At 46.6% G+C, this 22,526-nt stretch overlaps 3 protein-coding genes across 11 annotated transcripts in view; 1 reads left to right on the top strand and 2 right to left on the bottom strand.

Annotated features, from left to right (window-relative positions):
- The window catches only part of BLTP2 (bridge-like lipid transfer protein family member 2), a 28,930-nt gene extending 17,914 nt beyond the window's left edge, over window positions 1-11,016 (bottom strand). For 4 of the 6 annotated variants that reach the window (XR_010838047.1, XM_059047341.2, XM_067020631.1 and 1 more), the window contains exons 1-16: window positions 10,889-11,016; window positions 9,915-10,038; window positions 9,342-9,391; window positions 8,897-9,044; window positions 8,594-8,712; window positions 8,302-8,362; window positions 7,929-8,118; window positions 7,212-7,335; window positions 6,927-7,051; window positions 6,617-6,684; window positions 6,365-6,510; window positions 5,069-5,187; window positions 4,797-4,960; window positions 4,379-4,637; window positions 3,670-3,875; window positions 202-1,294 (exon numbers count right to left, since the gene is read on the bottom strand). Coding sequence is in view for 5 of the 6 variants with exons in the window: in XM_059047341.2 (XP_058903324.1) it covers window positions 202-1,294; window positions 3,670-3,875; window positions 4,379-4,637; window positions 4,797-4,960; window positions 5,069-5,187; window positions 6,365-6,510; window positions 6,617-6,684; window positions 6,927-7,051; window positions 7,212-7,335; window positions 7,929-8,118; window positions 8,302-8,362; window positions 8,594-8,712; window positions 8,897-9,044; window positions 9,342-9,391; window positions 9,915-10,038; window positions 10,889-10,956 (3,064 nt within the window). In the remaining variant the exon portion in view is untranslated. Of the gene's footprint in view, window positions 1-201; window positions 1,295-3,669; window positions 3,876-4,378; window positions 4,638-4,796; window positions 4,961-5,068; window positions 5,188-6,364; window positions 6,511-6,616; window positions 6,685-6,926; window positions 7,052-7,211; window positions 7,336-7,928; window positions 8,119-8,301; window positions 8,363-8,593; window positions 8,713-8,896; window positions 9,045-9,341; window positions 9,392-9,914; window positions 10,039-10,390; window positions 10,438-10,888 lie in introns of those variants that run through there. The other 2 variants (XM_067020632.1, XM_067020634.1) reach the window with 2 other exon arrangements.
- Window positions 11,017-13,351: 2,335 nt separating this feature from the next.
- SDF2 (stromal cell derived factor 2) lies at window positions 13,352-21,766 on the bottom strand. The gene is made up of 3 exons (XM_059047338.2): window positions 21,257-21,766; window positions 17,136-17,332; window positions 13,352-14,020 (listed from the first exon to the last, which is right to left on the bottom strand). Exons 1-3 carry the CDS (start codon window positions 21,405-21,407, stop codon window positions 13,733-13,735), a joined length of 636 nt encoding a protein of 211 aa, XP_058903321.1. The 5' UTR covers window positions 21,408-21,766; the 3' UTR covers window positions 13,352-13,732.
- The window catches only part of SUPT6H (SPT6 homolog, histone chaperone and transcription elongation factor), a 31,400-nt gene continuing 30,638 nt past the window's right edge, over window positions 21,765-22,526 (top strand). Inside the window, exon 1 of one of the 4 annotated variants that reach the window (XM_059047306.2) lies at window positions 21,765-21,915. The gene's annotated coding sequence lies outside the window, so the exon portion shown is untranslated. The remainder of the gene's footprint in view (window positions 21,916-22,526) is intronic. The other 3 variants (XM_059047304.2, XM_067021471.1, XM_067021470.1) reach the window with 3 other exon arrangements.

Here is a 22,526-nt window from a genome sequence, read left to right as displayed (position 1 = left end):
TGTACCTTTGTATTTAGCCAAGCGGTTTCAGGGTGAAATTCAGGAACAAAGAAAGGGAAGAGGAGTCCACCCATCCCACTCCACCCACCCCAAAACAGCCACATTTCCCAATATAACTGAGCTCCTCTGTAATCACTCAAAGAGCTCCCAGGAGCTCCAAGGGCAAACACTAGGCCCTGCAAATAGGGAAGTACTACTTACCCAGAAATGTCTTGACACTGCACTTGAGCATACGACACCACTGAATGACAAGATCTACTCCCTCAGCAGGAAAAGGGCTGCTTGGATCAAGCTCTCGAACCTGCTCTACCACACGCTCAGGCCCATGGAAGGAGGCATCTGCCAGAGCCACCAGCTCTAGCCCTGCCAGGCTCCAAGTGAGCAGTGCCCGGCGCATGGGTGTGTTGCCATAGAGACGACGGGAGCGCTGGATGTAGATTTCAATGTTTTTATGTTCCAAAGAGGCATAGAGCTCCTCAATTTTGCGGGCAGGCAATAACTCCCCATGCTGCTTCCGAAGAGCAGCCACTTTGGCATCCAGCAACTGCAGCCTTTTGGCACTCTCCTTACTTTCATCCTTCATCAGTTCATAGTTATCACGAAGTTTCACCTCAAAAATGTCATCCAGGAAAACCCATGAGAAGTGCTGAACCTTCAAGAGTAGATCAGGTGGGAGGTGGGCAGAGCTTGGAGAAGCCTGAGAACGAGTTCCTCCATGCAGTCCCTTCAGCCATTTCTGAACTCCCACAGCCTCATCCAGAGTTCGAGAAAAATCATACTGATAAGGAAACTCCACTGAGACTGAACCCAGGGAGAGGAGCCAAACACGGTTCCGGAGGGTCTGCAGCAAAGGGAAGGGGTTCCGGTGGAGGATCATCTCCTCCAGCTCAGGCAGCAGCTGCACCTCCACCTCCTTGAAGTTGAAGATGCTATTGCCATCAAACCCAGCAGCCAGCTCTGGGCAGTAAGCCTGCAGTGAACCCCCGTGCCGGCTCAGAGACACACTCTCTGCAGCCAGGGTAATGAACCTGTCCTCAGCTACAAAAGCTGTCAGCTTAGCTGTGCTCACCTCTAGCGTCAGGTTTAGCAGCCGCCTTGGGGGAGAGGACTCAGGGGGACAGCCTTCTGGCTCACAGGCAGTCTCTGGAGTCTCTAGTGCAACAAGTGGAACAGTCTCAGGAAACAGAGTGGCTCTTAGTAGGTCTTGGCACTGCACGGTGGCCAGGATATGCTGGTACAGGTACATGTGATCTGGAGGGCTCCAGAGTAAGGTCATCCCTGCACCACACTGAACCTTTAGAGAGCAAGAGAAAAGGATCTATCAATTACAATGTCCCAGAACACAAGAGACACAAGAACTATTAAACATGCACACCTGGCTCAAGAACCATCTCTACTCAGAAGTCTTTCCTGAGTAATCACATTAATTACCCCCTTGCTTTGCTCCTCTTTGCACTAATAAGCTGAGCTAACAGTTCTTAACTTACACTTACAAGCACTTATACTTTTTAAGTCCTCCTCAACTGGATTCTAAATTGTCTGAGAGTAGAGGCCATATATTTTATCATTATTTTTTAAGATTTTTTTTTATGTGGACCATTTTTAAAGTTTTTATTGAATTTATTACAATATTGCTTCTGTTTTATGTTTTGGTTTCTTGGCTGCAAGGCATGTGGGATCTTAGCTCCCCAACCAGGGATCAAACCCACACCCCCTGCATTGGAAGGTGAATTCTTAACCACTGGACCGCCAGAGAAGTCCTGAGGCCACGTATTTTAATTCTGGTATCTACCACAGTACATCCAGTATATACACATGTACTCAGCAAGTTATTTGGCTTTATGTTTCTGCTCATGAGTTATCTTTCTATAGCAACCACACTCTGTAAAATAATCATTGCAACAATCAATTGGAAAATGTTTCATGCGTTGATTGCACCTTAATTCTTAAAAAGTATAGGGAGATCCGCCTGCCGATGCAGGGGACACGGGTTCGTGCCCTGGTCTGGGAAGATCCCACATGCCGCGGAGCGGCTGGGACCGTGAGCCATGGCCGCTGAGCCTGTGCATCCGGAGTCTGTGCTCTGCAATGGGAGAGGCCACAACAGTGAGAGGCCCGCATACCGGAAAAAAAAAAGTATAGGGGCTTCCCTGGTGGCGCAGTGGTTGAGAGATCGCCTGCCAATGCAGGGGACATGGGTTCACGCCCTGGTCTGGGAAGATCCCACATGCCGCGGAGCGGCTAGGCCCGTGAGCCATGGCCGCTAAGCCTGTGCGTCCGGAGCCTGTGCTCCACAACAGGAGAGGCCACAACAGTGAGAGGCCCGAGTACCGCCAAAAAAAAAAAAGTATAAAGAGTACTGGTCACACAAGTTAATACAGCAATTGACCTATGGGAAAGTATGCCTCAAAGAAGGGAGTAGAGACCTTGTCAGCTTGAAAAACAAAGTCAATTCTCAATAGTTAAGCAGAGAAAATTTAAATCCCAAGACAAAAAAATTCCTTTGAGTTCCAATCTCTGAAAAGGAAACTCTTCAGTTTCCAAAGGAAGCTGAAGTCTGATGAATAGGAACATATCCCACTCTCCCCTCAAAAGGGCCTTACGTCTGTCTGATACTCTGAGAAGAAAGATATTGGGAAACTTCTCAAAACTTTCCAGTGCCTCCATCTTCAGATCTCTTCCAGTCTTTTTTTTTTTTTTTTTTTTTTTTTTTTGTGGTACACGGGCCTCTCACTGCTGTGGCCTCTCCCGCGGTGGAGCACAGGCTCCAGGTGCACAGGCTCAGCCGCTCTACGGCAAGTGGGATCTTCCTGGACCGGGGCACGAACCCGTGTCTCCTGCATTGGCAGGCGGACTCTCAACCACTGTGCCACCAGGGAAGCCCTCTTCCAGTCTTTTGATGAGCTGAGTGCTTCAGTAAAATGATACCAGATCGTGACCTTTAAAAGCCCTATATTTTTCAGATATATGCACTGAAATCTTTACAGTTGAAATTATATGTCTGGTCCCTGCTTCAAAAAAATCCCAGAGCAGAAGGCAGGGATGACTGCTCAGAGTTTAGCTAAATGAAGTTGGTCATAAGTTGGTAATTATTAAGGCTGGATATGGATGCATGAAAGTTTGTATATTCTCTCTAGTTTTATATATATTTTAAATTCCACATTAAGAGTTAAAAATGTACAGAACAAGGGCTTCCCTGGTGGCAGAGTGGTTGAGAATCCGCCTGCCAGTGCAGGAGGCACGAGTTCGATCCTTGGTCCGGGAAGATACCACATACCATGAAGCAATTAAGCCCATGCACCACAACTACTGAGCCTGCGCTCTAGAGCCCGTGAGCCACAACTACTGATCCCACATGCCGTAACTACTGAAGCCCACGCGCCTAAAGCCCGTGCTCCACAATGAGAGAAGCCACCGCAATAAGAAGCCCATGCACTGAAACGAAGAGCAGCCTCCACTTGCCACACTACAGAAAGCCCGCGTGCAGCTATGAACACCCAACACAGCTAAAAAAAAAAAACAACAAGAAGAAGAAGCCAGGAAGAAAAGAACAACCACAAGATATTATATTTTTCGTAGGTGAGTTTCACAACATGACTCAAGACTGGAAAATGCTCTAAGCCTAGGGAAAAAACCAACCTGACTCCACCTCCCCATAGAAAGCATTACCTCTAGAGAGCGGATGCTGCTGTGATAGGTGATGGAGAGCATGGAGAGGCTGAGCACTGGAGTGGGGATGTCAGGAGCCTTACAACAGGGTTGCATCTTCTCTGTGACCGACTTCACCAGCGCAAGCACAAGTCCTTGAACACCCACCGTGGAGGTTTCAGCACTTCCCAGGATGGTCAGTGTGTCCAGTCGGATCTCTGAAGCACCTAACATCCAGAAACCATGTCAGGCTTGGTTCTCCACTCTCAAGTGGCAACTTTAGTCCTCACTCTCCCTCCTTCCTTATTCCCTTCACTCTAGCTATCTTTACTCCCCACACCTTCCTAACCTCATTTCTCATGTTTTAGGGAAGTTTTTCCTTTCCCATTTTAACCTAGATCTGGCAGGGCCAAAGAAGTTCCCAAACTCCTACCAATTCCCCAGAGGTATATCAGTTACTCTCTAGAACTAAATACACAAAGAAATAAAAAACTAACTGCATCTCATTCTCTTGATCAGATATCAAAGCTGTCTTTTTCTTATACACCTTGCTATTTGTAAACCCTTAAGAAACATCAAGAAGCCCAATAGTTATGCAAGACTTTCCAACATTTCATGACTCTAATTTAGAAAATTTTCAAATAATTGGTTTTATTAAGTGAGAAGGAACAGCATAATCTGCTTAGGTTAAAAACTACCCACTTCAGTATAGATTTCCTGTCCCACTTACCAACCAGGGCAGAAAGGGTGAACAAGTTCATGTCCTCCACCTTCAAGTCCACCTTCCACAGTAACGACACAGATTCCCCAAATGAAGATTCCCTAGAGACAGCTGACTTCCCAGATTGTGGGCCCATCAAGGACAATATCCGAGAAAGACACTGAGCACAGGTATCTGATACTTCTACCTGCAGTCCTCGGATGGCACAATCAAGAAAGAGGGTATCTGACTGAGTGCTGGACAGGCCCAGAGGCTGGTTATAGCTACCCTAGAAAAGAAGCAGAAGGACTCCACCAGAAGCATGCCAACACACAGTTCTGTAACGCACTGACACATCATCTGCTGCCAAAAAAAGATGCTCAGTGCTCTAATGCATGACAGGATGAGGAAACTTCACAGGCTACTATTCACCAAAGTCCCCACCTACCTGTAGTGTGAAGGAGTCCAGGACAAGCGCCTCACCCCAAACATGCATATTGGGTGGGTGGGGTGCCCGCTGAATGTGGGAGTCACTGCCCACCCGCCAGCAGAGGTGGTCCACAGTCAGGACGCCCCGCTGATGGATACTTTGTGGTCTCAGGTGTTGGTAATCTGAAAAAAGGTGGAAGAGAGGAGTTCTTTGGAGCCACAGTGGCCATCAACTGGGCCCAGCTCCACTAATGAACAGATTCTTGTTCCTCTTCCATTGCACAGCCTTACCCAGAGATATGGAATTGAATCCCAAGGCAAAGGGTGGTGTATCTCCAAGCTGAATGGAAACGTTGACATTGGAGATGGAGGTGCTAAAGATGATAGGAGCCAGGATTTGAGGGAAGGTTCTGCATAGAGATAAGACATCACTGTTTGATAAGGAAAGAATTGCAACTTCCTACTATAGAACAGATTCCTGAACCTCTCAAAAGACAGGGTGAGTTTTGTTGTGATTCTTAGGATGGGAGGCACCTAGGAAAAAACCAGACTGAATTCATCAGTTCGCTGCCACTCCCAGTGATAATCCACAGAGACTTATTAGGTTGAACCAGATGAAACTGCCATTTTCGTAGATCGAATGTGATGAAATCAGTATATCTTATGATTTAACTTACTACAATCAAAAGCATCGCTTCTGAACTGACCTTAAGTTCTGACCTTATAAAATAGGTTTGCTACTGAGTCTGGGCTACTGAAACTGAGATTTTTTTGTGTGTGTGGTACGCGGGCCTCTCACTGTTGTGGCCTCTCCCATTGCGGAGCACAGGCTCCGGACGTGCAGGCTCAGCGGCCATGGCTCACGGGCCCAGCCACTCCGTGGCACGTGGGATCTTCCCGGACCGGGGCACGAACCCGTGGTCCTCTGCATCAGCAGTCGGATTCTCAACCACTGCGCCACCAGGGAAGCCCTGAAACTGAGATTTAAAAAGCTCAAACAATCAGGGACTTCCCTGGTGGCGCAGTGGTTAACAATCCGCCTGCCAATGCAGGGGACACGGGTTCGAGCCCTGGTCCATGAAGATCCTACATGCCGCGGAGCAAATAAGCCCACGCACCACAACTACTGAAGCCCGTGCGCCTAGAACCCGTGCTCCGCAACAAGAGAAGCCACCGCCAATGAGAAGCCCACACACCACAACGAAGAGTAGGCCCCGCTCACCGCAACTAGAGAAAGCCCAAGCGCAGCAAAGACCCAACGCAGCCAAAAATAAAAAGATCAGGGCTTCCCCGGTGGCGCAGTGGTTGAGAGTCTGCCTGCCGATGCAGGGGGCATGGGTTCATGCCCCGGTCTGGGAAGATCCCACTGCCACGGAGCAGCTGGGCCCGTGAGCCATGGCTGCTAAGCCTGCGCATCTGGAGCCTGTGCTCCGCAATGGGAGAGGCCACAACAGTGAGAGGCCCACGTACCGCAAAAAAATAAAAAGATCAAACAATCAAATACATATTTAACACAAGATGCCACTTGAGACCAAAAAATCCAAGAATCCACCTGATAAGATGGTGGCTGAAAAAGATTACACTGACCTTTTTTTCGTTTGCTTAAGAACAGATGAACTAGACTCTTGGGTCTCCAGGGCTAGCATGTGCAGCCAATGAGAGAATTCCAGATGCCGGTAATGAATAATACAAGTGTTCAGAACCAGGGAGGCTGCAAGGTCAATGGTGGTCACCTGGAAAGAAGAACACCAGAACTGTGGGCTTAGGTTTAATTTCATTAGCTCATGATGCGACGATGCATGGAGAGAGAAGAAAAGGAATGATTCTTGGTCAACACACCTGCACACTAGCCTTGAGGGAGTTGAGGCAGACAATGCGCTGGCGGCTCTGGGACAGCAACAACCCATCTGTAAGGGCAAAGGGCAGATCAGAAGGAAACAGTGGGAGGGCAAGAGGTAAGACTAGGAGAGAGTAAGAGGCAGGCAAAGAGATGAACAGAAGGTCACCAACACTATTTTCTTTCAGTATGTTCCCACCTCCCCTTCCTCGGTTACACTGATATTAAATTAAGAAGACCAAGTGGGGCACTGGGGAAGAGTGTGTCTGGTCCTCCCATTCTCTCTCAGTACCAGTATCCCCACCCATGGACCTTTCAGAAGGAGTTCAGTGCTCATCTGTGCCATATCAGAGTTTGCTGTGAAGCTTCGAAGGGGCAGCTGATCCTCATCACGGTGGTACAGGAAATGCAGCAGCTTCAGTGTCCAACTGAGGTGCCTGGACCAGAAACAGACTCTGGCTTAGAAATACGTGGGATGCTATTCTTACTCCCTTTATCCCCTCAGACAAGCTCAGTGCAGCTACTAGGCTGGTTATGGAGACCCGAGCACATAGCTCCAACTATCACTCTCCACACTTCTGTCAGAAGAGATCTCACCTCTTTTGACTATTCATGGATAGCACCACACTTGTGATCTCCATCTTCACCTTGATTTGGTCTGGCAGCTGCTGAAGGAGGTATAGGCCAGGCAGAGTTGGCTCAGCCAAGTTCTCTTTCACCTCTGAAAACATGAATGAATAAGACAAGAGCCATCAATCCTTAACACTCTTAAGTCTCCCAACATGCTGTGCCCTCTTTGGCCAAATCCTCCCATATAAAGTAGGCTAAGCAAACACCCAATCTTAGGTCATAAGGCAAAGATCCCAGAGATCCAGGCACTTGCTGTACTTCCTTCCCCAGAGTCTAAAAAACAGTATGGAGAGCAGGTTGTCACAATGAAAAGAATATGGACTTTCGGGCCAAATAATTTAAACCCCATTTTCACTACTGACTAGCTAGGTGATCTGAATCAAGTAACCTATCTAATCTTCCTAGGCTTCAGTTTCCTCATTTGTGAAATGCTAAGTTAGTATGGGAACATACACAAAACACATAGTACAGGTCTAATTCTTAATAATTACCCACTAAATGTTAGTTCTTTCACTCACCACAAGCAAATGCCCTATTTCCTCTAGCTATCCTCAAAGGCCAGGGTCAAAGGCCATGGCAACTAATAAATCACTCCTGAACAAGTGGTGAGACCACTATTTCTTTTATACTTCCAAAATAACCCGAGAACAGGGAAGCAAAGAAGCTCACTGACTGGGGCTTTACCTGAACAGGGAACAGGCTTGGATGCCACGCCTGGGCCCTGGCGCAGCAGCTGACTATGGAAGAGGCCCTCATGCAATTCAGCATGGAGTGTCCACACATCCACAGTGATCGCCTTCAGCTGCCAGCTTCTGATGCCCACCTCTAGACACAGCTTTAGGGCAAGTGAGAGCTCCGCTAGACAGGTGTCCTCCTATAGGGAAGATACTCCTCTAAGGTGTGAACGTGTAGGGAGCTTGGGATCAAAATGCTGTGATATGGAACACATCCTTGAGGGAACCCCATAGCACACAGAATCTAGAACGTAAGCCCTAAGCTCCTTCATACCTCATGCCCAGAAGAAAACAAGGCATCTGAATGACCATGGCATACTCACCAAATGGCCACTCTTTAGAACTTTGCTGTTGATCTGACTTAGGCTCACCTCACATTTCAGCCTGGGAAAGGAAAAAAATTAACAGCACTTGGCCCCTTTCCTCACCATTTAACTTCAATCAAGCTTTGTTGGCTGGAAGGCACAAGGCAAGCATAAGTGCCTAATCTTACTCTCTCCTCAAATTACACAGAATGAGAACATGACACTTTGATAAGAAAGCCCTGACATCCACCCACCCTAAAACAACTATAAGGCAAGAATGGGGCTAGCAACTCTTCTACCCAGTGCTTACCTCTTCCCATCACTATCCAAAAGAAAACTGCTATCTCTGATCTGAATATGCCACAAGGATTCAGAAGTAGCCACCTTGAGAACCATGATGTTTATAGAATCTACATGAATGGAGAATAGCTGAAAAGAAGATGCAAAAATGAACGACAATTAACATCAAGGCAACGCCCTTCCTTTCCAGTGGAAAAAGAATAAGAGGCAGCGTCTAGTATTACGCCTCAAATACAGTAAAAAAAAAATCCACCCATGACTCCACAGCCAGCCATTCCTACTTCAGTCCAGGAAAGTGGGAAAGTAGTCTCACCTGGCAGAAGATCTTCAATAAGGATGGGCTGAAGGACAGCTCTTTTTGGTGCACCCCAGTACTCTGGGAGAACGGAGCAAACAGGCCAGAAACCTTCTGTAGGTCTGTTCTGATACGTACTTCGCCAAAGCACAAGGCCACATAGTGTCTGCCCAAGAGAGAAATCTCACTGCCATCAGGTCCATCCCATCCATAGCAGTCTCTTCTCCTCCCTCACATTCACTTTCCCATCCTCCCTAAAAATGTAGCTCAAATCATGGAAGATAGTCTCATAGTAGTTATCAATATCTGTCCCAGAGAACAATAGCTTCAAGGCTAACCCAGAGACATCAGCAAGAACCCACTTCCCTCCTTGGGCTGTGAGGCCTCTGTAAAAGAATCTCATTCTGCAAACCGCAATCCCAAAATATTCCCCAGGAGGAGAGTGAGGTGATAGGGTACTCACGGCAGATCATGGCTAAGGAGTTTGCTGGAAATCCACACGCTATCAATTTCCTAAAACAGTGTGGGAAGAAGCTTTGTACACTAGCTGCTAGGCAAGCCAAGAGCAGCTTGACAAGACAGGAAGGGGTCTAAGAAGAGGAGGAAGTGCTATAGCCCTTCCACTAAATATTCTCCATCCCATTTCCACCAGCTTCTCTCCTCAGCACTATATCTTGTTCCTCTAATGACATTGACTGAACTTCTTTAGTATTTCTCTTTTATGGATATGTTGCCCTGTTTCCCCTCTTACATTAGAACAGTAAGCTCTTTTACTTTCTGTTATCTTTGTTCTGTGCTTTACTTCTGTATCTTTCTTACATGCCCTGGACACCCTATGCCTTATAAGTATTTATAAAAGAACAACTTGCATCAATTCCGGTGTTCCCAAACTAGCTCTAAAATCATCTTGGCAAAGGAATGGCAAGGCCGGGGTTAACTAGGAAAGCCACCAGAATATTTTTTAAAAGGAAATTAAAAGTTGAAATTCAGTTGGATCAACCCCACATACGTTCCCAGGAAGTTTCCTAGGACTCACCACTGTTTGCTGGTGCTGCTGAAACTTAAGACTGACATTTTGAATCCAAAAAAGGGAGCCAATCTTTAGTTCTGCCTGCAGCTTCCGCTGACACCACTTGGTGGCCAACCGGACCACAAGCCACCTGCAGAAAAATCCTTGTGAGTTCATAGGACCCTCTCCCAATTATTGCCTCCCTCACCCCCTGCGGGTCCTAGAAGGCCTTGCAAAGGGACATGAACTGGAGGTGGATCTTCTTGGCAACCCTCCTGTCTCCTAAAACACCACTCCGTCACATACATTCAGCCACGCTGATCAGGACCCTAGCCCCAGTGTCCCCTCCACCCAGAGGAAATAAGACGAACTAAACTCCACCTTTTAAGTTGGAGACAAAAGAAAGCAACCCCTCAAATCCTCATGAACCCCAGAGATAGCGAGAAAAGGCCCCAACAGGAGTCGAAGTACAGGCATCCGTGCCAGATGTGCCATCACATTACCCGCAAAAGGTCTCCTTCTCCGCCCTCCAGACAGGTGTCTGCGAGAAGGCAGTGCGGGCTCACACCCGGCCGGCTCAAATGCCGCTCTCCCTGGGCAGCCAAAACCTGTTCCGGCTCCCCAGGGCGAGGCTGCAGGCGCCCTTCGCACTCAGGGAAGGGGACGTTCAGGGGCATGTGGATGGGGAAAGAAAAACCAGCCAGCCGGGCCCCCTCCTCATTCACACCCCTATCCGCTCCCCAATCTCAGCATCTTCTCAGGCCTCGCCCGCTTGCTCAGTCTCCCCGAACTCTCGGTTCCTCCGCGCCAGCTCCCGACGTTTGCCCCCGCTCGACCCCTCCCCGCGTTGCGCGCCCCCTCCTCGGCCCCTCCCCCTCCGCTGCCCGCCCACCTCCCCCAAGACCCCTCCCCGTCCCGCGCGCCTCTTTCCAGCGCGCGCCCACTCCTCGGTCTCCCTTCCCGCCACCCCCCCATACACGCCGTAGCCGGGATCCCCTCACCGGCCTAAGAAGAGGGCGCTGAGCGCAACAAACATCAAGGCCAACAGCGCAGAGAAGAACAGGGGCATTCCGGCCCCGGCCCGGCCTGGCTCCGGCCCCCGCCCTGCCGGGGCGCCCCCCCTCCCGCCCCGCCGGCTCCGAGCTGCGCCGCCGCGGGCCGACCGGCAGCACGCGCAGGGATGGCGCTGGGCGAGGAAGCGTTGGCGCGCGTGCGCCCCGCCCCCCCACAGCCAGCCAGCCAGCCAGCTGTCTCCCTGCCGCGCCCCGCCCGGCGCCCGCGATCCAGCGGGGCCGACCGGCTGCGTGCGCGAAGTGAAGGAGTGGCTTCAGAAGGAAAGCGAGGGGGAGCGGCCCTCAAACGGACTGACAAACAGGCCCCGCCCCCGGGCGCACCCTTTGGGACCCGGAAAAGGGGAGCCAGTGGTTTGCCAGTGGCCTGGGTCTGAGCCTGCTCCCTGGCTGGCATTGGACTTGGCCGGGTCGTTTGGGCCACGGAGAGTTCCACTTTCAAAGCAGTTTCCTGGAGTAGTTATAGTCTGCTTGGCCACCTAGGGCTCATGCTGAGGCTACTGCGGAAGTTATACTCGGGTCATACGAAGTAGTTATCCTGTCTTATTCGAGTCTTGTCTGAACATCATTAAGGAGGAAACCAAGCGGTAATTAAAAGGCCTCAAAAAATCCCACCTCATTCCATCCACAGAGGAATGAGTTGCACCATTCTGGACCCTTCATTGCAGTTTTCAGTTTCTACTGTGAATAGCAAACTCCAGGCACTGGGCCAGGGGGTATTACAGAAGTAAAGAATATTGTTCTTGCTCTTTAGCAACAGTTTATCTAGGAAGCAAACATAATTATATGAAATAGAGAATTCAGGGCCAACTTTATTTTGCCTATTTCCTTCTCTGTGAAGTCATTGGACAAAGATTCCTTCCAACTCTAGTATAGTGATGTTAATACAGTACAAACTAAAAAAATTCTTCAGCTTCAGATTCTTTGACATACTTATTTCAAAATAAGTACTTCATATCCCTTTGCTCTGACATCCTAATCTCCATAAACATCCTTCAGGATTTCTCTTGGAGACTTTTTTCACTTCTTCAGATAAAGCACCATTTCAACTTTCACCTAGGTTACCCAAACTTGCTTTTACCCCTCCAACTGGTTTCCTTCCTCATCTAATCCTCTTATTGGTCATTTCACATCTTCCCAAGGGCTCCACCACTGTTTTTTTCAAGTTCGTACTTATCTCTCCGGCGCTATAGTTCCACCATCCACCTTGTAATCTGCAGCCTCAAGGTATGTTCTGTCTGTGTACCTTCAGAGAAGGCCCAACAACTGAGTAAAAACTCTGACCAAGCCACAAAGGGGTACTTACAACACAACTCCCTACTCTCATTCATGTTGTGAAAGCTGATCCCTTTACTCAGCTGTTTCTATCACTTCCTTTCTTTCTCCCCAGACTGTTACAACCCTACTCCCAACTATCTCAATGGCATGAAATGTTGATTTTTATCATTTGTCTACTTCTTTCTGGAGAGCTTTCAAGGGAGCAATGCAACTAAAGTGGAAAAAGAGGGAAGAGGGCAGGGATGGAGATCGACTAGTTCCTGGTCTCAGCTTACTGAGACAAGCCCTTGTAAAAGACATCAAATCTTTTAATGTTGCAGGTCACGTCTGGCACAGAATTCGTACCCCCAAATGTTCAACATTAACTCCCTAAAGCAAGTAAGGAAAAAATCCAGAAGTTTCTAAAAATAAAAAGGCCCGCTCATCATTGAAATTCCAGCAGATGGCAGACACTTCTGTTCACCACTACCATCCTTGAAGGACAGAGAAGCAAACTTCCTGGAACTGCCAAGCAGAGGAAAGGAAGAAGTGAGGTGAGTAGAGGACAAAAGCTTTCTAATCCCCTTTTCAGAGAAAGATACCTACATTTGTCCAAAAAGTATAGTTATCTCCCAAGAACTAAACACAGTTGTACTGCAGTAAAAAGATGGATTCCTGTCTTCAAATTATTTACTAGCTTTAAGAATTCGGGTGGTTACTCAGCTTTTCAGTTCTGTGTTGGTAAAATCGTAGTATATACCCGGTAACATATCTGTGAAGATTAAATGAGGTAAGATCTATAATATGGTGCCTAGTATTTAGCAAGCAGTAAATAAATGTTGGTTCCACTTTCCACCCCTACCATTTTTTCTCAAGTACAGTAACATATCCAAAGTAAAACATTTTATTGGCTATTTATTAACGGTCTATAGCCATAATTAGTCAAAAATCTAATAAAGATGAGGTGCTGAGGGAGAAGTGAAAGTAAAGATAGAAAAAGTGGGATGAAAGTAAGGCTTTCAAAGGGCCCACACCAAAGGTTCCCATCATCTCAAAAGAGTGCTAGCAATGACTCTTAGGACTCAAGGATTAATCAGATTATGAAATAGCATGCCTAATAAATGACAATACAGTGACTAACAGTGAAAATTTTTTTTATCTTTCTGGAGAAAGAAAGTGGGAGAAAAGTCACACACATTAATAATCCATGATGCCAAGATTCTGAGGAATAAAAATTTCCCAGCTAGGAGGGATGCCTCCCTCAGTTTTTGTTTTATTAATATGAATAAAAAGCATCTGCTCCTTCACCAACAAGTCTTGTACTCAGAAATAAATGACCCAAGTCTGGCAGAACAACCAATTCAAGTGTGAAGGGCTGAGGCTTCCAAACACATCCACTGTTTCCTATCATGCATCTTCATCTCAGTGGTGACATGGTCACCTGTGGCAGGGATCCAAAGGGTGAAGGAGCAGCAGATGTCTATGAACACTGGTGACAGTGACTCACAGCCTCCAGACTCATAGCTCTGTGTGGTGGCCTTCTGCCTTCAACAACTCACTGGGCTTCATGAAGATGCCTTCCATGGCTTTCCAGTAATTGTTCTGGCTTGGCTGAGCCATGCCATGCACCTCTTTTTGCCCACTGATAGGTCGACCATATTGTTCTCCTGTGACAGACAGCAGAACCTCAGTGGAAGAATGCTTGAACCGCACCTCACCATCCCTCACCCAGTAGGGCCCATTACAGAGCACTGTCCAGTCATCCAGATAATCGCCTTCACCTTCCTCACCAAAAGCACTCACTTCCTGGAAGACACAGATAGGTAGCGACATTAGTATGGCTGACACATAGGCTTGAAAACGGGAGGGAGGCAATAGAAAGAAAACTAAGACTATCCAAAAGTGATAAATAAGAGGCTTTCCAGTGTTGTTTAAAAATAAATAAAATAAAATAAAACTGGAAAAAAGATAAAGACACCAAGGACATGAAATCACTTGCCATAAGATTATGGTCCAAACGTTTACTTTGCAAATATTCCTCTATTTGCCTTATATTTTCTATTATAGTCTTAAAATACTTTACCTCTTGTTATTTTGCTTTAAATATTCCTGCTTCATCCCCTTAACTAGACATTAAGTGACGTGGTGAGAAACACAAATTGGAAAGGGGATGGGCTCTGGAAACAGGCAAACCTTGAATGTCAGCTTTGTCCCTTCCTGTGTAACTCCTTTGGGTTTTCATTTTCTCCTCTATAAAATGATGACAATAATACCTTACAAAATAATTGTGAGAATTAAATAAAATAATAAATATTAATTAAGCAGAGTATAGCAGACTCTATCTTCCACTCATATTCTAATCCCATTCCCCATAAGGCCAAAAATTCAGTTTCTATCACAATTTTAAAAGTAGCTGATTATTTCAGGCATACATAATTTTTTTTTAATTGAAGTATAATTGACCTACAACACTATGTTAGTTCCAGGTGCACAACACAGTGACTCAATATTTCTATACATTACAAAATGACCACTACCAGACACATATAATTTAAATATACACTAAGAGCTATAAAATTTTAGATGATAAAAATCAGTCATTTGGAAATAAAGTCTGTAAGATTAAAGGTAGAAGAAACTGCACATAATTAACAATTCTACTACTATACTTGTATACTGGAACTGAACAAGTAAATGGATGACACTGTTAGCAGCCCAGTGTCTTACTGTTAGAGTGGGAATTTACAAATAAGCAAAGGGAGGAGGCTAAAATGGTCTATGTGGCAATGGATTAGAATTGGAGGCATCAGTAAGAACTCATGTTTAACTTAATATAGATATAGATGGTTACATATGTGAACACTTACAATAAATATGAGTATATACACGTACATACATATATTTCCTTACTCTGTCAGGTGAGAGGGCCTAAAAGAAACAAAACCCCCTAGCAAAAAGCTCATGAAAGGCCTAGATCTTGGTTTAAGAATACCCTTTTCCAATAAAAGGAAGCAGGACTCCATAGGGAAATAGGTGATTCTAGGATTGGGGCAAGAAATATACAAGATGAGCCTGGAATATCTTTTACTGCCAGAAAGTAAGGAAATGTTAAAACATAGCCACACACATACACAATGATGGGAGCAGGTCAAATGGACACAGAAGACAACTGAAAGGGCTCCCAACAGCCAAAGTTGGAAAAATGTGAGCAACATAATGAAGACTGTGGTATTGGATTATAACTCAAAGTATAAAATAAATATCCAGGAGTCCATACCAATGAAAATAAATGACTTAATAAATAGAGAAAAGACAAATCTTCCATGCAGAAGAATTCCAAATAAATTATTTAACTATTCTACCCTAAAGGAAGAGGAGCATAACTCCCAACTCAAGTATGAGCTGTGCACAGTGACTTCTTCCGAAGAGCACAGTATGTAAAGGGAAAAAAATGAAAAGAATAACTTTACAAGAGAAACCTGAAAAACACTACTTCAGCCAAGTAATCAATATCAACAATCGTAAGATACTATGTACCCTTGATAGATGGGATGAAAATGACACTTTACCTCTGTGGTCTTCTTCCCCAAAACCTTTATAAATCCAGTCTAATCATAAGAAAAAGATCAGACAAATTCCAACAGAGGAGCACCCTATAATATACCTGACTAGCACTCCTCAAATCTATCAAGGTCAGGACTTCCCTGGTGGCATAGTGGTTAGGAATCCGCCTGCCAATGTAGGGGACATGGCTTCAAGCCCTGGTCCAGGAAGATCCAACGTGGGGCAGAGCAACTAAGCTGTGCACCACAACTACTAAGTCTGTGCTCTAGAGCCCGCAAGCCACAACTACTGAGCCTGTGTGCCACAACTACTAAAGCCTATGCACCTACAGCCCGTGCTCCACAACAAGAGAAGCCACTGCAATGAGCAGCCTGCACACCACAACGAAGAATAGCCCCTACTCACAGCAACTAGAGAAAGCATGCATGCAGCAACAAAGACCCAACGCAGCCAAAAATGAATAGATAAATTTATAAAAAATAAACTATCAAGGTCAACAAAAACAAGTAGAATCTGAGAAACTGTCACAGCCAAGGGGAGTCTAAGGAGACAACTAAATGTAATGTGGATGGGATCCTGGAACAGAAAAAAGACAGTAGGTAAAAACTAAGGAAATCAGAATGAACTATAGTCTTTAGTTGATAACAACGTATCAGTATTGCTTTATTAACTGTAGCAAATTTACCATACTAATGTTAAGATGTTAATAGGGAAAAATATGTACAGAGGAGGAGTGGGAGGGAAACAGTCATTAAGGGATCCACATCCTTCAGAAGTTCAAGGCTTAAAAAAAATGGCACAATACCTAATTCATTTTCCTAATGTGGTTAGTTGGCATCATTGAAAAATAATAATTTTTATCGCAAATTTGGAAAATACTGGGTTTCTTTATTGCAAGATTTATCAAGATAACTTATGGTACACTAACATATACCTATTCTCTCTTTCCTCATTTCTTGATTTGATCTAAATGTAGAGTCTCCATTTTTTGGCAGTACGCGGGCCGCTCACTGTTGTGGCCTCTCTCGTTGCGGAGCACAGGCCCTGGACGCGCAGGCTCAGTGGTCATGGCTCACAGGCCCAGCCGCTCCGCGGCATGCGGGATCCTCCTAGACCGGGGCACAAACTCGTGTCCCCTGCATTAGCAGGCGGACTCTCAACCACTGCACCACCAGGGAAGCCCTAGAGTCTCCATTTTGACCAGAAACAACTTCCTTCACACTTATGAGACAGAGGCAATTCTTCAGGTCTGCACAAAAGAGAAGATCTATACCTGGAAGAGAAAGGGATAAGAACCAAGATATCAAACAACTCAACTGAGTAATGAGCAGCAATGACCCACAGGATGCCACCTCACCTGGTTTCCAGAAAGAGGTGAGGTGAAGTGGTGACTATGGAGGTTTCGGCCAGTGTTGACATGTGTCAGCCGGATGGGCTGACCACATCTGATGGGGGTTCCCCTTTCACACACTGTGGCCGTCTTCCCCCGTATCCTCCAGTAACTATTGCTGTCATCCACAGAAGTTACACCTGTCACTGACTGCTGCCCACTACCTGCAGTCAAAAAAAAAAGGAAAAAGAAAAAGAAAAGAGGGTGAGCTCAACCTGACCCCTCTCTTTCCTATGGCTAATAATGTGCCGTGTGTCATAAAATAGGTTTGGCGGGCTGGGAAAGAAACCCCATGCTTCATATTTTTTTTCTTCTATGACATTAAAATATATATGAAAAACACTAAATGTATTTATATAGTATTAGTTATTATATGATAAACTATGTTTAAGAGTGTACCACATCAGGGCTTCCCTGGTAGCACAGTGGTTCAGAATCCAATCCACCTGCCAATGCAGGGGACACGGGTTTGAGCCCTGGTCCGGGAAAGTCCGGGAAGATCCCACATGCTGTGGAGCAACTAAGCCCGTGCACCACAGCTACGGAGCCTGCGCTCTAGAGCCCACGAGCCACAACTACTGAGCCTGCGTGCCACAACTACTGAAGCCCACGCACCTAGAGCCCATGCTCCACAACAAGAGAAGCCACCGCAAGGAGAAACCTGCACACCGCAACTAGAGAAAGCCCACGCACAGCAACGAAGACCCAATGCAGCCAAAACTAATTAATTAATTAAAAATAAAATGAGACCGGTTTTTGCGTCAACTTTAATCCAACAAGCCATTACAGATCTCCAATTCCTGTAAGTGATATATCCAACATATTACAAAAGTTTTCTTCTTTAAATTTACAATTTCAACACTTTTTAAAAATTTTATTTATTTATTTGGCTGCATTGGGTCTTTGTTGCTGTGCAAGGGCTTTCTCTAGTTGTGGCGAGCTGGGGCTACTCTTCGTTGCAGTACGCAGGCTTCTCGCTGCGGTGGCTTCTCTTGTTACGGAGCACAAGCTCTAGGTACACAGGCTTCAGTAGCTGTGGCACATGGGCTTAGTTGCTCCGTGGCATGCAGGATCTTCCCGGACCAGGGCTTGAACCCGTGTCCCCTGCACTGGCAGGCGGATTCTTAACCACTGCACCACCAGGGAAGTCCCACAAAAGTATTCTTAAGTCATCTAAATTTGGTTCATACTCCTTACAAATGGTGCGATTTTGCAGGTTAAAAGCTACTAGGTTAAAAAAAAAAAAGGTACTAGGTTAAACATGTAACTACAGGCTTGAAAAAAAGTGGAAATATACAAATAATAATTGCTAACCAGCTAACATGTACTTGAGCAATTATTGGGTATCAGATACAAACCCAGGCTTTTTACTTGAATATCCTTTTTGTTTGTTTGTTTGTTTTGTGGTTGGTTCGCGGGCCTCTCACTGTTATGGCCTCTCGTCGCGGAGCGCAGGCTCTGGACGCGCAGGCTCAGAGGCCATGGCTCACGGGCCTAGCCACTCTGCGGCATGTGGGATCTTCCCAGACCGGGGCACGAACCCGTGTCCCCTAAATCGGCAGGCGGACTCTCAACCACTGCGCCACCAGGGAAGCCCTTGAATATTCTTAATTGATACATTCATCTACTCTCTGAGGTAGTTATTATTATTACCCCCATTTTACACTGGAGTGTTAAAAAGGCTGAATAATATGCCCAAGATCACATAATCTTAAGAGACAATACAGGGTTTGAACCTAAGTGGGCCAACTCTAGAACTCACACTCTTAACCACTCTACCACCTGGCCTCCCACAAAGCTTTATTTTCTGTTACGTTCCCCCAAACAGGCCACTCATATAAACTCAAGGGATATTCTCTACCCTAGGCTTCATTCACTACTCAATTCTTTGAAGGCACTCCGTATTTCCCAGACACTTTCCTCAGTCACTCTTGCCTATTCCTCCTAGCTTTCCCTTCAGTCCCCTGGCCCTCCCTGACCACAAACTTTTGATGACACTTCCCTTTTACCACTTAACATAACTGCGTTGTACCAGTTATCTGGGTGAATGTCTATGACTAAACTACCAATTTCTCTCTCTTGCTTCTTCTACTCAACTCAATGATTTTGTTATATCTTTTTTTAAAAAAGGCTAACCAACCCTCCCTCCTCACTTCTGGTTACTGCCTTACAGTTCTCTTGGTCCTCACTTCCATGCCTCACTAAATCATGGTCTACACTTTCTGTCTCCTACTTTTCACTTTCTATTCAACTCTTCACTTCCTTTCCCATTCTTAAACTTTAGCATTACCCAGAGTTCCATCCCTGGCCCTTATACATTCTTAAATACTGGTTGGGGATCAAGACAAAAGTATTTACAGGTGCTTCAACAAGTTTTTCAAGTGATTCAAATTGACACCAGATTGCAAACCACAGTTCATCCTGGGCATTGCTCTCCCCACATCTTCAACCACCACCCAGACAATGATGTTGTACTTAACTCCGTAACTCAGGCTCAGCACAGATCTCCCTTCTGAGCTCCAGACTGAACCTGGTTCTCAAATCTGGATGCCCATCAGAAGCACCTGAAGAGCTTTTTAAACCTATAGATTCCTACTGGCAGCCTCTCTCCACCCACATTCTGATTCAGTAGATCCAAAATAGGAAACTAGATCAAATTAAAATACAATACCCTGACACATAGTAGGCATTCACTGAATGGCCACTAGGATTATTTTACTATATTTATTTTTGGATGCATTGGGTCATCGTTGCTGCACGTGGGCTTTCTCTAGTTGCAGCGAGTGGGGACTACTCTTCGTTGCGGTGTGCGGGATTCTCATTGCAGTGGCTTCTCTTGTTGCAGAGCACAGGCTCTAGGCGCGTGGGCTTCAGTAGTTGTGACACGTGGGCTCAGCAGTAGTGGTTCACGGGCTCTAGAGTTCAGGCTCAGGAGTTGTGGTGCACGGGCTTAGTTGCTCCACAGCATGTGGGATCTTCCCGGACCAGGGCTCGAACCCGTGTCCCCTGCATTGGCAGGCGGATTCTTAACCACTGCGCCACCAGGGAAGACCACCACTAGGATTATTAAGATGTCCCAACAATGACAATTCAGTTCCTCTCCTAGTCTACCTGGCCAGACAGGTTTTGGGTATCATAAACCACAGACCAGTCTCCATCTAAGAGAACTCCTTCCTTTCTTAGCTAATAGCATCATCAGTTATCTAAGATAGAAATATAGCAGTCATCTTAGATGTCTCTCACATCTCACTACCTGAACTTTCTTCCTCTCCTTTCTGTCTGTTTTCATTTTCTTGTAACTTGCTCACTGGCTCGCTACTGTATTTCCTGTATCTAGAACAATATTAGACACACAATAAATTTCTTAAATCTATACTGAATGAATGAATCCACAAATAATTGCTGAATTATAAGTGAACCCACAAGCTAAGCATTTTAGTTTCATACGTTAAAAAGCCCTCTAAACAGTTTCCTCTCCAATTCCAGTGAGTGCTTCAGTTCTTCTTTACAAAAAGGATATGGTCTGAGTGAGAAGAGGCCAAAGGAAAAGAGCTGAAGAGCAAGCGTAAGATGGAAAAAAGCTAGAACAGAGAGTCATAATCAAAGAATGAGGTCTTGGTAGACTTAAAAAATAACAGCACTCACTGTAATTTTCTACATGTCTGTCTCTCCTGCACTGAGAGTACCAGCCTGCAGTAACTGAAAGCAGACTTTGACCTTGGACAGATGTGGATCGCACCCCATCACTGTCATTCACTAGCTGCCAAGGCTTTGAGTATGCGATTTATTTGAGTCTGTTTCCCCACCTGTAAAATGAGGATAATAGTCTATACGTCGTAGGAATGTTGTAAGTCTTAAAAAGCAAATACGTAATGTGCCTGGCACGAAGCTCACCACATAGAAACTAAGATTACGATTAAGATGCTTAAGGACCACTCAACTCTCGGACTCTCCGCCTCCAGACCTCAGGAACCTCCCCCGGGCTCCCCTAACCTTCCCAGACCACACCCCTCCTAGCTCTCTCTAGGCCCCGCCCCGTCCGGAGCCTACCAGGCCTTCCCAGCCCACCCGAACCCGGGTGGCCGTACCTGACCCGTAGCGCACGTCGTGTGAGTGCAGTCGTACGTTGTGGCGCGTATTGAGCAGCTTCACCACAGAACCGCATGTAACGACAGCCAGATTGGACGATCCCACAGCACTCCACAAACCCCCGAACAACAGCAGCGACACCACAGCCATCCCGTCTGTAGCTCGGAGCTCCTAATCTTCGAAGAAAACTCGGCCCCTCCCCGGAACCGGAAGCCGCGGGTGGAACCAAAGAGAGGACGAAGAGGAGCTCTGGTCTGGTCTTTATGGTTCCTTTGGCTAGAGCGGCCTGAGGAACAGGCTAGGTCTGGTTGCTTCCGACCTCCTCATTCAGCTTATTCTGTTCCGGGGGCCCTGTGACAGTTGCCTTTCTGAACTGCTTCGGCCAGACCAGCCCAGCTACCCTCATCCCTCCCTCCCCACCCCCGCCCCCGGCGAAGCCCGGAGACCCAGTTGGGAGAAGAGAGCAAGAACTGGTCGGCCCACTCCCAGTGACAGGGGGCCGGAAGTGACGTAGTACGTTGACGCAGCAGCGGCGGCGGTGGTGGCGGCGGAGGGACAGTGCGGTGGGTTCGTACTATCTTTTCCCAGTCTCGGTTCGAGGACTCCATTTTCCTCGGTGGGGGCTTAGCCCACTGGAGAAGCGGCGGGCCTCAGGCAGGTAAAGTTTGGACTGGAAAGCGTGTTCCTCGAATGGGTCAGGTGGGGAGCCAGGCTCCTAGGGCCTGGTCCCGTAAGGGACGAGGCACTGGGGAGCCGTATGCGGGAAGAAGGGGGCCTCCGGCCTGCCCTGCTCTATGAGAGAGAAGGAGGAAGAAAGCGGGGTAGTTGCTCAGAGTCTCAAGGCTTTTCCCAACCGTCTGCCACCCATCACCCATGAATTGGGTGGCCTGTTGTGTCAATAGGCTTCCTGGGATGCCGTCCTTCTCTCGCAGCTTCTGAAAACTGGGCCGCGCGATAGGGTTTGGAATGGAAGGGACCTGGGGCTTCCGAGTCAGGATCAGGTGATCGAATTGTTTGTCCTGGGGATGTGAAACCTACGGAGCTTCCAGCAACTTGGCCATCATGCTAGAGGGCGATGCCAAATTCCATCTTTTTCCATATTGTTGAATAATGTAATTAGAACTTTTTGTAGATGGCTACATTCGTCAAACGCTTACCACACACATCTGAATGGGCTATTAACACAAAAACTCTATTTTCTTCCAGTTTCTGTCTTCCTCTCCAGGGACTCCCTTGAACCAGCTGTAGCGGTTCATTTTCCGTGTTTGT

The sequence above is a fragment of the Kogia breviceps genome, chromosome 19 (assembly GCF_026419965.1).
Source record: "Kogia breviceps isolate mKogBre1 chromosome 19, mKogBre1 haplotype 1, whole genome shotgun sequence".
NCBI lineage: Eukaryota > Metazoa > Chordata > Mammalia > Artiodactyla > Physeteridae > Kogia > Kogia breviceps.
The sequence above is the reverse complement of the archived record's forward strand: the minus strand, read 5'-3'. Positions and strand labels throughout refer to the sequence as shown.

Excerpts from the sequence above, each read along its gene's own strand:
- SDF2 (XM_059047338.2), bottom strand. The coding sequence starts at position 21,407 with ATGGCTGTGGTGTCGCTGCTGTTGTTCGGGGGTTTGTGGAGTGCTGTG. Across the intron at positions 17,333-21,256 it reads CGACGTGCGCTACGGGTCAG|GTAGTGGGCAGCAGTCAGTG; the intron begins GTACGGCCACCC and ends TTTTGACTGCAG. Across the intron at positions 14,021-17,135 it reads CACCTCTTTCTGGAAACCAG|GAAGTGAGTGCTTTTGGTGA; the intron begins GTGAGGTGGCAT and ends TGTGTCTTCCAG.